Below are 14,108 nucleotides of genomic sequence, written 5' to 3'. Positions count from 1 at the left end.
CGTAGGCCATCCCGGTTTTGCATGTATCACGACCGATATGGGAGCGACGCAATTCGATGCTCCCCTCCATGCGAATGGCAACAAAAAAACTAATTTCGCGCGCGCGACGGAGACCAGCGACTCGACGGCGCGCGCGTTACATTGGATCAGTGCTGAAACATAAACGCCAAAATCCTCGGCTTTTCTTCGTGCACGATACTCGCAACAATATTCAATTTTTGGTAGACACAGGCGCAGAGGTATCCGTGATTCCTCCACTAAATAACGAGAAATCTCTTTTTCACGCGAATACCACCCTCGTCGCACTAAACGACACCAACATTAAAACTTACGGGTATCGGCATTTAGCTATTTCTTTAAATAATTGTGGAACATTTCGCTGGAAGTTTTGTATTGCAAACGTACGTCACCCGATCCTTGGCCTGGACTTCTTAGATTACTTCAAAATAATGATAGATGTGAGCAACCGTAAAATTTTTTGTATATCGCGTCCACCCCGAAATACCGTTGATACCCACACGTCCCAACCCAGCGCAACTCCAGTATCCAACAATTGCATTAAGCCTTCCGATATCGAAAGCTTGGACGATTTCTTTAATGTTTTTCCTACGGCATTCGACGAATCCAGGTTTACGTTGCCTGTTCGTCACAATATAGAGCACGAAATCGAAACTACCGGATACCCCGTTTCCTGTCGCGTTTGCAGGCTCGACCCTATAAAACTCGCGGCTGCAAAGAAGGAAATATCAAAACTTTTAAAATTGGGTATTATCCGTCCATCAAACTCTAGCCACGCCTCGCCACTCCACCTTGTAAAAAAGCCCAATGGTGATTACCGAGTCACTGTTGATTATCGGAAGTTAAACTTGCACACCGTCCCGTCTCGCTACCCGATTCCCTTACTCGCCGACATGACTGCGAACTTGGCCGGGGCTACTATATTTAGCAAGTTGGACCTCAAGTCCGGGTATTTTCAGGTTCCCGTAAAGCCAGAACATATCCACAAAACGGCGTTTAATTGCCCTCTCGGTTTATTTGAGTGGACCCGTTTAAGTTTAGGCCTTCGAAACTCAGGCGCGACATTTCAGCAACTGATGGACAATATTTTTCGGGACCTTCCATTTATTTTTATATATATCGACGACGCCATCGTTTACAGCTCTAATCGAGACGAGCACGTTCGCCACCTAATTACGGTATTTGAGCGAGTTTTACGATTTGGCCTAATTTTAAACAAGGAAAAATGTATTTTCGGCGCAGAAACAATTGATTTTCTGGGACACACGGTTACCAAGCACGGTATCGAACCGCCCGCATCTAAGGTGGAGGCGCTCGTAAATTATCCCCGCTCTCAAACTATACGTGGTTTACGCACATTCCTCGGAGCGGTTAATTTTTACCACCGCTTTATTGACAAATGTGCCGCTATCTTGGCTCCACTAAACTCCCTGGCATCTCCTAAGTTGCCGAAAAACTCCCGTATTAAATGGAGTGAAGAGAACACTATGTCATTCGAAAAGATTAAATCCCTCATCGCAGAGAAGGTCACTCTCGCCTTTCCACTGCCAAACGCACCTACTCGACTTGTAACGGATGCAAGTAACGTCGCTGTTGCTGGCGTCCTAGAGCAGCAGGTTGACGGTAACTGGGCTCCCTTGGCATTTTTCTCTAGAACATTACACGCCGCCGAGCGCAAATATAGCACTTTCGACCTAGAGCTGTTAGCCGTATTTTCGTCCCTCAAACACTTCCGTTATTACTTAGAGTCACGAACCTTCGTCATTTTAACGGATCACAAGCCACTCGTATCTGCCATAAGCACTAGATTCGAATCAGCCTCTGGTCGCCAGAGCCGCCATCTCAGTTATATTTCGGAGTTTAATTGCACATTAGATTTTCTTAAAGGGGAGAATAACGTTATTGCGGACTGTCTGTCGCGTCCAGAAATCAACGCCATTTTTTCAACTCCAACCTCAAATATAAACTATGTAGCCATGGCCGAAGCACAAATGGGCGATACGTCGGTCCAGGAATTAAAGCGGTGTGACGGGTCTAGTCTATCGTTGGCGGTAAGACAGTTACCAGACTCCAATATAGACATTATCGGTGACATTTCTACCGGTACGTTCCGCCCCGTAGTCCCGCAGTCTTTTCGCCGCACAATTTTCGAAAGTTTGCATTGTTTATCGCACCCGGGAGTCCGTGGATCTCAAAAGCTTATCAGCCAAAGGTTTGTTTGGAAAGGTATGAATGCAAATATAAGGGATATGGCAAAAGCTTGCCTATCATGCCAACAATCAAAGGTTGGCAGGCATACCTTCACCAAAATCCAAACTATATCCGTTCCAATCCAACGTTTCCACAGTATTAACGTGGATATAACCGGACCACTACCCAGTTGTAATGGATATCGATATATCCTACTCATAATTGACCGTTTCACTCGGTACCCCGTAGTTGTCCCAATCGCAGATATTACGACCGAAACGGTGGTGAACGCATTTTGCCTCAACTGGGTTGCAAATTTCGGAGCCCCCGCCCAAATAACGACCGATCGAGGTGCGCAGTTTACATCATCCGTCTGGTCCGATATGGCTAAATTCCTCGGAGCCAAATTAATTTTCACCACGAGCTACCATCCAATGTCTGATGGTATGGCGGAGAGATTTTTCCGTTCCCTTAAGGCGTCGCTTATGTCGCAACTCAACGATAACGGTTGGCTTAAAAACTTACCCTGGGTTATGTTGGGCCTCCGCGCCGCATACAAACAGGACCTTAAATGTTCCAGCGCCGAGTTGGTATACGGGACCACATTAAAACTACCAGGCCAGTTTTTCGACGAGCCTACCACCACTACCGCGGATCATCGAACGTTTCTCGATGGCCTACGTAAGCGCATGCAATCATTGCGACCAACACTTCCCAGACCGTTATTGCAAAATCCGTCATACATCGATAATAAGTTGTTCTCGTGCACACACGTATTCGTCCGCGTAGATCGGGTTAAGAAGGCTCTAGAACGTCCCTATGACGGACCGTTCCGCGTCGTTAGCCGAGCGGATAAGTATTTTACCATTGATTTCGGAAATCGAGTGACTACCGTTTCCTTAGATCGTCTCAAACCTGCAAACACGCTTTACGATGTTACAATGCAGCCTCGCGACGCAAACGAATCTTTCAGAATTGAAGGGGAGAACGATATATCTAAGATCATATATGATCCCGAACCCGTCGTTCGGCGAACACCATCCCCAAGTAGGATCCCGATACCTATAAATACAAACCGCTTTGGTCGGGCAATTCGTCGACCCGCACATCTGCGATTTTATGAAACAGATTTTTAATTCCCTATTTTTTTAAGCCTGCATAAGGATTATACCTTAAATTTTTCCTTGGGGGTGACCGGGCAGCGGCAACGCTGCCAAATACATGTTGTCTTTTGTTATTTTTATGCTGTGGCGCCGGTTATTGTATCCGGCGGTGCTTAAAAGACGAAGTCGTCCGTGTGTGTACGCGAACGCGTGCAATTATAGAAACGAAATATCACAACACCCGATCAAACCCTGGTTGACACCGTACTTTACAAAATACATAAATAACACCCACAACTCACGCACACAGATTACCAGTTGTTTACATGCTTTGTTATTGTGTGTGTGACTATAATTATGCGTGCGGTGTTTAGATGTTTTACAGGCAACCCGAATTCGGACCAAGCTGATCCCGAGAGTCCAACTTTCCTGCCTTTGTATGTGAGACGACGAGCCTCTACAACGAGCACCACTCTGGCATATTTGACTGTGGTTTTCTAATTTTTTTCAATGGCCAAAGGGAGGTGTTGTAGCGGCCCGTCGTAATATTACGTCACACGAATTCTTTTGTCCCCAATATTGACCAAATGTTTGACGTCGCGTGCTAACTTTCCCACAACGCGGCGGATGCACCCTGCCGTTAACCGAGTTAGCGCCGATGTTCCCAATTGTGTCCTTTGCATTATAACCTCGTTACCGCCATTTATCACGCCGGTTCGTCTGACACCCGCAATTCCTTTTTCCCTTCAAACCATTCCCCGACTGCTATATATACCGTTGTGTGATCGCCATTCAAAAAGAAGAAAAGAACTAAGTGAAACGAGAACTAAACGAGATAACAACGAGAGAACGATATAACGATACGAAGCATATGAACGAATAAACATAGTTACTGTAACTGAGTGTGCAGAACCGTGTGATTTCTTGCCAGCCAAAACCCTAGATAACCTAGACTAGGAAACGGCAAACGACAACTCCTAGATAACCTAGACTAGGACGTAGCTTTAGACACCCACGAGCGCACGAAGTCAACTGCAGATCACCTGCAATCAGCTCACAAACAATATACCAACAACGGGTGTCTAAAGATTAATTTTTTTTATTTTAGAATCGGTACCGCTGGGGTCTAGTTAGTACAGTGTCCAAATTTTGGGACACCTTTATTTTGCGTAAATCTTTATGCATGTGTTAAAATTTCAACGCAGCGAGTTAAATTTGGGTATTTTTTTCTGCGTGGCCGACAATTTGGACAACCTATTAGAGTTAGACCACTGGGTTGCGACAATAACCGTCCTTAACTATGATACGACCCTTCATAGAATGACGTCTTTGGGTCTTCGAATACTTAATTAAGTAAATCCACCTTGTGTGCGGTAATTCCAACCGTAAATATCCGTTAGGTGGGGATGATAACATTATACTTTCCTGATAACAGTTTTGCATTACAAGAAATTTATTTTCGTTTACAAAAATGTTGCTGTATACTAGTTTAGCATTTCATAATATCCTTCTACGGATAAGGGTGCGAGTCGACGAAACTGAACAGGTAAATGGTGCAAGTATATGTAGATGTAGATTTTATTTGGTGGGCCCATAAATTTAAATAGATAAGTAAAGATACTAGATAGTCTATTAGTCTGTAACCAGGAGTGTATTTTAACACTGAAATAAGGTATTTTAGTTATTAAATTGAAAGGGTTGTAATTTATTTATGTTTATAACAAGTTAGATACTGCTGGTAATAAAACTTTGATAATATATACAGTAATTGAGTAATATACAAAACGAAAATGTGTTTATAATATGGTAAATGCCATTCTAAATTTAAGTATTTCACGGTGGAATAAATGTATTTCCTTTATGACCACTGAGTTGGAGCAATTGCCGTCAAATGTTATACCCAAGAACTCACTTCGACTTGCCCACGCTGGTAGCAGCATCGAGCCCTGATTCCGTAACCTCAGGCGCGCTAACCACTTTGTCACGGGGCTGACTGTTTAGGATTTCCGGTGTATAGTATTGGTATATGCCTAAATAATAAATGAGTTACTGACGTGTTATAAGTGAAGTATATAATGTTAAATATTGGTCACACAGGTGCTGTTGCATAGTGTTTAGGGCTGCTAAGAGCCTTAGACCAGAGGTTAGATGCGGCTGTTTCGGTTAATATAAAATTAGCCGCACAAAATTTCAATAAAACGTGAAATGTAACTTTCTGTTACTGCATTAAAAAATACATTTGTTTCATATTCTATAATTTAAATGCTTTTATATTTGTGTTTTCTTTTCATAAACCTAGAAACAATTCAGTCCAATTATCTCGTCGTTTAGGTTTGACAGCTTTTGCTTATTTTTTAATTCATTAATAACGAACTAATTCTGTTTATTTGTATTTAACTGCAATTCAATTATCTGTGTTCAATAATCACATTCTATTTGAATAAGAGACTGACGATGCCATTTAGGCGAAATATATTTCTCTATTACAACTAGTGGTTGGACTTGATTTTTGTTTGTTACGTTTTTGTAGCACCAGATCATTATTGTTCAATAATCAGTTGCAATTCTGATCCAAAATCAATTTTGACACATATGTTGCAGGTTTGAAAGATATGGAACAGTGTAATGCAGCTTTTACTAATGGGTCTCCAAATAAGAGAACACTTGGAAGTTCTGTTAAAAATGGCGATTCAAAAAGGAAAAAGGATGCAGGTTTCGAGGGAGAACACACCAATTCAAAACTGGTATGCTGCCCTATGGCATGAATATAATTTGTTTTTAAAAGATTTGTACTTAAAAAATTGATGATGGTTAAAATAATGATTGCTTTCAATGTTGAATATGGTGCATTGTGAATGTAAAATTGACAAGTTTGCCTGCAATATTGTGCATGGGGTCATTGGCAAAGAGCAGTGGATTTTAAACTTTTTTGTATGCTTTACCCTTTTAACAAAGATGCTTATCAGATTTACCCCCAATTTATTATGCTTATCAGATTTACCCCCAATTTATTATGTAATATGGAGCTCATTTATTAAAAAGCGAAAACAACTAATTACATCAGTTATATTTAATGCGACGGATGCGCTAGCTTTTTGGCAATGAGTTCTGAGTTGTTCAATGTCTGGTAAAGAACTAGAATTGGCACAATTTTTCTGTCCCGTCAACTGATGTGGATTTTGATTGGTTGCTTTATTACCCTCTAAATATGAGGAATTTACCCCCAGGGGTAAATTTACCCCAATTTAACAAATGCTGGCGTAGAGTTTTGCAATTACGTGTCAGTTAGGCATACATGCAATCATAATCCAGTTCAGATGTATCTTAATGGAAAAAACTCAACTGTCTACTTTGCAGTAACACTTATCGGAATGTAGCATCGTTTAACTTGCCAGTGCGAACAATTGTCACAATATTAGTTGTGACATCATATACAGATTCTACACAATAACAATTGTTACCTAGTAGAGTGATGTCATTTACTTATCTATATCTATCATTACCCAATACACTAATTATTTGCATAACAATAACACTTGGTAACATTTTTGTGTAATGGACACTTGTAATCAAAACACTGCTGTAATAATAACTCCCGTTCATATAATTTTGCGATTGTCTGATCTATTTAAGTAATAATGTTGTTCTGTATTTCCATAATTGATAGCAGGTGTAAAATGGGTGCAATTGCAAAATATAGCTGATAATACTATTTACAAATTTCAACATATTCGTTTACGAAATAGTCTGCTGAACATCCCCATTGAGACATTAAACGGCTTGCGGTGGTCGCATTTAATAGGGAAGTTTAAAAAAACGAAAGGAGTCCGCAGCACGTCTGTATTCCCCAGTGCTGGGCCTTCAAAACTTTAACCTCAAACTTTATGACATATTCCGCTTTTACGAAGCCAACAAAGCTTAAGTCCCCTAATTTTCACGATTGTAGTCATAACCAATTTAAACCTTGGCAGGTAATGATTTGTTTATATTCGAATCTAGTTAGAAATTACATTTGGCAAAATTCATTTTTACATTCAACCGCATACGTCAAACTTTTCAAAATACCAGGCTAGTTATGTTGTTGCGGCGTTTCCGTAAAACCATGTTTGTTAAAAACACTCAGCCCTGGAGAAGGCAATTGCCGATTGCCGACGGTTTTGCTGACGCATTTGGACAAAATGTCGCCAGTTTATTGCCAACGATGTAGAAAAAAAAGTAAAAAAAAAATTTTTTTTGTTTTAATTATTTTTATATTGCAGACGGGAAATTGCAAGAATTACGGGCGATAAAAGCTAAATATGAGGTATATAATACATATAGTAGTCCAGTAGTCGTATATAGCAAATGAAGTCAGGCGCACCGATTTCCTAGCGCACATGCGCGTTGACTATGGCGTCATTAATGTCCTTGTATACGTGCGGCGCATATGTTTTTTTTCGGCGGGAATCGGTAACACGACCTTTCTCACAGCTGTGTGTAAAATAAATGTAATTTGCGGTAATAAATATCCTAGATATTTTCCAGAAGTAACACTGCTAGATATTTAGGATGTTTTCCTCAGCCAAGCAGCATGTTTATTACGAAATAGTAAGGATTCACACGTGGATTCATTGCTTCATAATAGCGATTGTTTGGCAATTGATTACGACATAATAGCAATTCACACATTGATTATTTGCGTCATAATAACAATTGTCCCCTTGATTATTTAGCCAGCAGGAGCTTGAAAACAGGTTGGATATTTGCCTTTTTACGTATGCGATCAAGTAAAGGATTGATACGTTTGCAATAAATACTTCGTCCTGGGCTATGCAGCACACAATGTTGGTAATGTTTCGTGAATTTGGTGTTAACAATGGGAATGTGTTGAAGTTGTAAAAGCTCAGGTTCGCCGAGCGCCAAGATTGAACCAAATGCTCGGCACGAGCTTATGACGTCATCAAGGAGAAAGGCGTACGAGAATACGTTCCTTTTTGGACGAAAACCGTCGCTAATTAAAATCATTTAGAACACGGGTTTGCGGTGAAAGAGAAGACGTAATGCAGCAGAAGATTCGTCTAATCAGATACGAAACATTGGGTGCTCGTGTTATACGATACCGACTGTATTCTAGACGGGCAAATTTGCGCTGACGCTGCGATTCGTGGCGTCACGCCTGGCCACGCGTCTTTTAAATCCTCGGCATATTGCCGACGTATTTTGAAACCGTCGGCAACGTACTTTTATACGAGTCTCCAGAGCTGACACTGCATTACTATCGCCCCTTTCTAATTGCTCACTGTCGATAAATTACGCTGAAAAATAACATCTGTAACTATTAAATTGTAACCGGCTCACGTAACATTAATTGTATACGATAAATACAACATAACATATGTTTAACATATGTTTCTTGGAAATGTTAGGACATGTGATATTTGTATGTTTGGTGCAACGGTTATGCCCTATTTAATCAGTTTTTTTTCTGTTGCAACTGCCATCATATAATCTTGCTCTAGAATACCTATTTTCATGTAAAATTTTTGACCTTATTTCGTAGTTCCTGTGTCCATTCAATTACAACTGTGCTAGCTTTTATTCACTAATTTGTATTCCTTTTTCATTTTAGATTGTGGCAACAACTTTTGCTTTAATGTTTAATGTTACATCATTTTTTTTGCATATTGCTTTGATTTCATTACTGTGCCTAAAGGGACAAGAAAACAGTTATTGCTGATCATGTAGCAACAAAGCAATGTGAGTTAAGTGGTGTTTTTGACCTTAATGTCACGTCTATTCTATTCTACGTGTGTGAAGGGTGATGTCCTACAGCATTTTACGTCACAGGTTCTGGGATTTAGGCCAGGATTGGCTCATTACCCTACCCTAATACCAAGGGTGCATGGACCTCACCAGATGTTGAATCCCGTCGCTTCCCCGAAATCAGGCCACAAGAGCATTAGTGGTAATGGGTGGGAGATCCGTAAATGCCATTAAGGACCTTACCTATACAGAATAGCAATAAAACAGCTTCTGTTTTAGTAATATATCTACCAACAGGTTGCAGATCATTATAACAAACGTGGAGTTACAAGTTGGGCCGAGCGAAGAAACAGTAAAATATTTTATATGAGGAATTTTAACAACTGGACAAAATTAGTTTTAATACGTGAGACAAATATTTTGTGCTATTGTTTTATATGACACCAATACTTTTGTTAATATTTTATTTAATAAGGTATTTATTATTTACTTCAATAAGATTTTTATGTTTATCATGACCTCTATGTTAACCCCTTAAGTATCACCATTATCCAGACAATCTCAATCTCTATGTTTAATATTATGCTTGAGTGATTTTGTGTTCTTATATAAGCTGAGTTTGTGTGCCAGAGTGTCATTCTAATATTACATGCATTGGAGCAAGAGTCCTTGTTATTTGGTGTGACCTTTAATGACTTTTAGTCAGTTTTTAAACTTTTAAAGTAACTCAGACCTCCACCCTATGTAAAATTAGTAGTTTTACCCAGCTGTTAGGTGTCTATACAAACAAGCAGAGCCAAAGTATATTGCATTCACCACATTAAACAATGAGGTTCCCTATGTTTGACAACTATGAGTTTAACTACATTATAACAATGTCACCCCAGATTTTACTCTGCTGATAGGTGTCTATACAAATAAGCAGAGCCAAAGTATATTGCATTCACCACATAAATCAAAAGCAATGTCATCTTAGATTTTGTTAAAATATGACGCATGCAATTGCTTTCTTTTCTTATTTAACACATTATTCCAGGCAAATACACAGATTTATTATACCACGTTGGTGTGGCGCATCCTGTAGTGTTGGAACTTGGCTGTGGAAAAGGTGGCGATATACTTAAGTGGGATGAAGCTGAACCACAACACATGGTAAGTTAACAGTCACGGTTATAGGCTCCTAACATGGGTATGTAGGGTTTGCCTGCATGAAGTATAATTAAAGCATGTTTTTACCTATTTTTTAAAGGTTATTTTTGACATAAACGCCCTAATTTTAAAATTAGAAACAATGGGCATAAATAAGACCTAAGAAACACATTGAGATCAAAAATTGTATGGGTCACCAGTTATAGTGATACCCACATTATAGTAACAGGTTAATTGTTAATAACTCACCAAACATTTTTGACCGATAGGTTTGCACAGATTTGGCCGAAACCTCTGTCTCTCAATGCAAGGACCGTTACGCTTTGTTGAAACGAAGAAATACAAACAAAGCAACTTTCTCAGCCGAGTTTATAGTTGCAGATTCATCAACAGTAAGAAATAATTTTTACCGATTCTAAGTTGTAATGATTTCCGGTATTCACTACAGTTAGCGATACACTTTTAAATGTCTTGGTTAAAAAGTCTTTACAAAAAATGTAAGGTAATGGGCCAACTCTGGGCCAAGTCATAATCAACCATCTGTGTAGAAACCTCTGATACAAGTATCCACATCAGCGTCGTAACTTGTCTGCCGCCATGGCAAAGTGGTTAGCGCGCCTGTCTGTAACCCAGAAGTAATGGGTTCAAGGCTTGTCGCTGCTACCATTGTGGGCGTATGTGTCCTTGGGCAAGACACTTGACGGCAATTGCTCCAACCCAGTGGTCACTAATGGGTTGTCCAAATTATCAGCAATACATAAAAAGTTATAAAATCTGAAAAAAAATGATCACCCACAAAGTAACATACATGGTAACTCATAAGCTGGCACGAGTTGTATGAACACCCTGTTACGACTGTCGTTTTCCAGCCACGCGAGGATAAAGTAAGTAACATACTTACTGACTTACATACAACTTGTTTATAAGTAACAAATTCTTACAGGAAAACTTGAAAGACAAACTCGAAGACACGAATTTAATGTTTGATATTACAAGCTGTCAGTTTGCTCTCCATTATATGTTTGAAAGCGCAGATAAAGCTGAGACGATGGTAAAGAACGCTTGCGACAACCTTAAAGTTGGCGGATATTTCTTTGGGACTACTGTTAACTCAGAAAAATTGATGTATGCTAAATTCATGTTCGTTCTGGTGAAACTATATTAAAAATACCACTCACACAAATATTTATAAGTAAATTATTACGTTCTTGGTCATACTTGTTAAAATACCTCCATTTTAACCAAAGTAGTTTTAATTTTCAGTAATTCGGTTCAAAACTCTTTGGGTCTTTCTTTTGGAAACAGCGTCTATGATGTCACTTTTGAAATCAAAGAAGATTTTATGGAATATTCCTGCAAATATATTTTCCAGCTCCAAGGCGTTGTTAACTGCCCCGAGTTCCTTCTTAAAAAGGAAACGTTAGTCAGGTGGGCAGTTGGATGTAACTTATTTATCCTCACATGGCGGAGCAACGTCATTCTTAATAACATAGTTGTTATGTTGCATACACCTCGTACCCGCTCATCAGTTACAACGTTTGTAACTTTGTGAATGATTGTATTTTTATGGATTTTTTATGTTTTTTTTTACAATTGGCTGAAAACCCATTAGTGTCCCCTGAGTTGGGAACAAATGCTGTTAAGTGTCTTGCCCAAGAGCACGTACGCTCACAATGGTAGCAGCGACGAGCCTTGAATCTGAATTATCTTCTCTTAGAGCCGAATGCTGTAACCGCCACACCTGATATGTAAACTGGTTGTTGCTGATGATTATTACATCACATTGCAGATTATGTAAGAAACACAACATGAGACTCCTTGAATGGAAAACATTTTCAGAATTTTTTCAGGAAAACTTTCGTCTGAAAGAAAATTTGTCCCTACTACAGCGAATGAAGTCATTAGAGGTTAGATGTTGTTGGTTTGATTCTTATTTACTTCATATAATATGTATACTGGCATTGTGTGTTGTTGATAACTTCTTTACAAATTGCTTCAATTTAAAACTTAGCAAGTTTCATCATTCGTTGTTTTTATAAAGTCCTGTAGATTGTGTTGGCTGTGTAAACTATTTATTAAAAAAAATTAATATTATTATTGTATTGTTTGGTTCGCCATACGACATGACCTCTATTCTATTCTGTATAGGTGAGGTCCTTGAGGACCTGGGATTTAGGCCAGATTTCGCCCATTACCCCAACACGCTTGTACGTCCGAAAGTGGCGTGCTTGCGATAGTGAAGTCTTTTTATGTTCCAACTCTAGCGTTCCGACCAAGTCCGGTTTTCTATCCCAATTCTTGTCCATCAGGACATCTGTGGACTCGTTCTTTCGCGATTCGCGAACATCGAAAAACTTGACCTCATGTTACAATATATTATTATATTCCAATTTCCAACCCATAGGTATTTATTTAAGTGTGAATGGGTTCAGCTGGACCGAAATTACAAAGCAGATTATATCCCAAGGTAATTCATTTTATGTTGTTAAATCAGGTGTTTCCCCCAAATGGAGAACCGCTGAACAGCGCTGTAGAAGGAGATTACGAACATGCACAATTGGAATGCAATAGAATAAACAATAAGTACCCGGGTTCAAAACCCAGGGTTGCTACTTTGTCCAAAACAGAGTGGGAAGCTGCAAGTACGTGAAACAACAACTGATGTTTATAATTGCGTATTATGTGGATAAATGTAACAAATTTATCTTAGCATGGTGGGGCAACAACAGTTGTTATAACACGGGTGTTCTGTTTCATACACCTTTTGCCCGCTTACAAGTTACCACATACGTATGTAAACCACCATGTGGTCATGTCTTTGAAAGAAAAGTTACCACTATATGGCAATAAAGAGTTACGCTCAACCACACTGCCACCTAGCGTTTAAATATTATATATTTTCCCAGGTATCTATGTTGTGTACGTTTTTGTTAAAGAAGACACTCATAAAAATCTTATATCGTCCGAGGAGACACGCACGAATGCTCCTGATAAAACGCCGATGGTTATTTTATAGCTTGACTCATGTATGATGCTACAACCATATATCTACAATACATCCATAAACCTCAAATTCTAAATGCAGGGATAGTTAGACTTGCATTCCCATGAAACAAATTTGGTTTAGGCCTGCCACCCGAGGTTTTGGTGCCTATATATTGGTATCACACAGTAAAAAAATATATATTTACATTCAGTATAAATACTCATTATTGTAACTAAACTTGTTTAACAGAAATGAGCTTCTAACTATCCCTGCCTTCCCTTGCATTTACAAGGTCTGGCACCTATGCATGCGATAACACTGCAAAGTTATTTAATCCAGTGTTACACGGTTTACATTCCTTTAATAATAGCTATATAAACAATATATAGTAGAGTGGGGAAAGATGGGAAACATTTTCATTCCATTTTGTATCCTCACGACTACCGTGATCGTTGTTACCTGTTTAAAGCACAATAAAGATATTCAGATATTACGTGCTAAAGGTGTCCCATCTTCCCTCACCCTACTCTATATACAAAGCATGGCTATATAAACAAATATTTAATATAAAGCATGTCTATATAAACGAATATATAATCATAGTAGGATGGGGTAAGATGGGAAACTTTTTCATTATATTTTCTCGTCCCATTTGGTAGTAAACAAAGAACATTCAAAAAATTATTAAACCGTATCCTCACGACTCCCATTATAGACTGTTGTTAATTGTTTAAAACGCGATAGGATATTTGGATATGATGTGCTAAAGGTATCCCATCTTATCCCACAGTACAATTTATAAAGTATTACTATATAAAACAATATAATGCATGGCCTTTTTTTTATTTAACCATTGCGCGTACATGATACTTTTAGTAAACTGTGATGTAAATGTAACAACAAGATTGTCAGTTAATATT

At 39.0% G+C, this 14,108-nt stretch overlaps 1 protein-coding gene across 3 annotated transcripts; it reads left to right on the top strand.

The window, feature by feature from the left end:
• The first annotated feature begins 4,470 nt into the window (after positions 1-4,470).
• Positions 4,471-14,104, top strand: LOC149726403 (mRNA cap guanine-N(7) methyltransferase-like). 3 transcript variants are annotated; one of them, XM_089890634.1, is made up of 11 exons: positions 5,915-6,055; positions 7,571-7,614; positions 9,004-9,047; positions 9,351-9,459; positions 10,090-10,205; positions 10,472-10,594; positions 11,146-11,327; positions 11,466-11,630; positions 11,992-12,109; positions 12,697-12,844; positions 13,109-14,104. In XM_089890634.1, the coding sequence occupies exons 4-11, from the start codon at positions 9,420-9,422 to the stop codon at positions 13,216-13,218; spliced, it is 1,002 nt and encodes a 333-aa protein (XP_089746760.1). In that variant the 5' UTR covers positions 5,915-6,055; positions 7,571-7,614; positions 9,004-9,047; positions 9,351-9,419; the 3' UTR covers positions 13,219-14,104. The 3 variants fall into 3 exon arrangements, with proteins under 3 accessions (XP_089746758.1, XP_089746760.1, XP_089746759.1); XM_089890632.1 differs by lacking the exons at positions 7,571-7,614; positions 9,004-9,047 and adding an exon at positions 4,471-4,857 and having other exon boundaries at positions 5,913-6,055; XM_089890633.1 differs by lacking the exon at positions 7,571-7,614.
• The last annotated feature ends 4 nt before the right edge of the window (positions 14,105-14,108 follow it).

Source organism: Ciona robusta, chromosome 12 (assembly GCF_009617815.1).
Source record: "Ciona robusta chromosome 12, ASM961781v2".
NCBI classification, from domain to species: Eukaryota; Metazoa; Chordata; class Ascidiacea; order Phlebobranchia; family Cionidae; genus Ciona; species Ciona robusta.
Note: the sequence above shows the minus strand (reverse complement) of the source record. Positions and strands in the feature narration are given on the sequence as shown.

What these genes read in the sequence shown, in the direction of transcription:
- LOC149726403 (XM_089890632.1), top strand. Translation starts at nt 5,924, where the DNA reads ATGGAACAGTGTAATGCAGCTTTTACTAATGGGTCTCCAAATAAGAGA. An exon ending in TAGTTGCAGATTCATCAACA is followed by an intron (nt 10,595 to 11,145) that starts GTAAGAAATAAT and finishes AAATTCTTACAG; the next exon opens with GAAAACTTGAAAGACAAACT. An exon ending in AGCGAATGAAGTCATTAGAG is followed by an intron (nt 12,110 to 12,696) that starts GTTAGATGTTGT and finishes TTGTTAAATCAG; the next exon opens with GTGTTTCCCCCAAATGGAGA.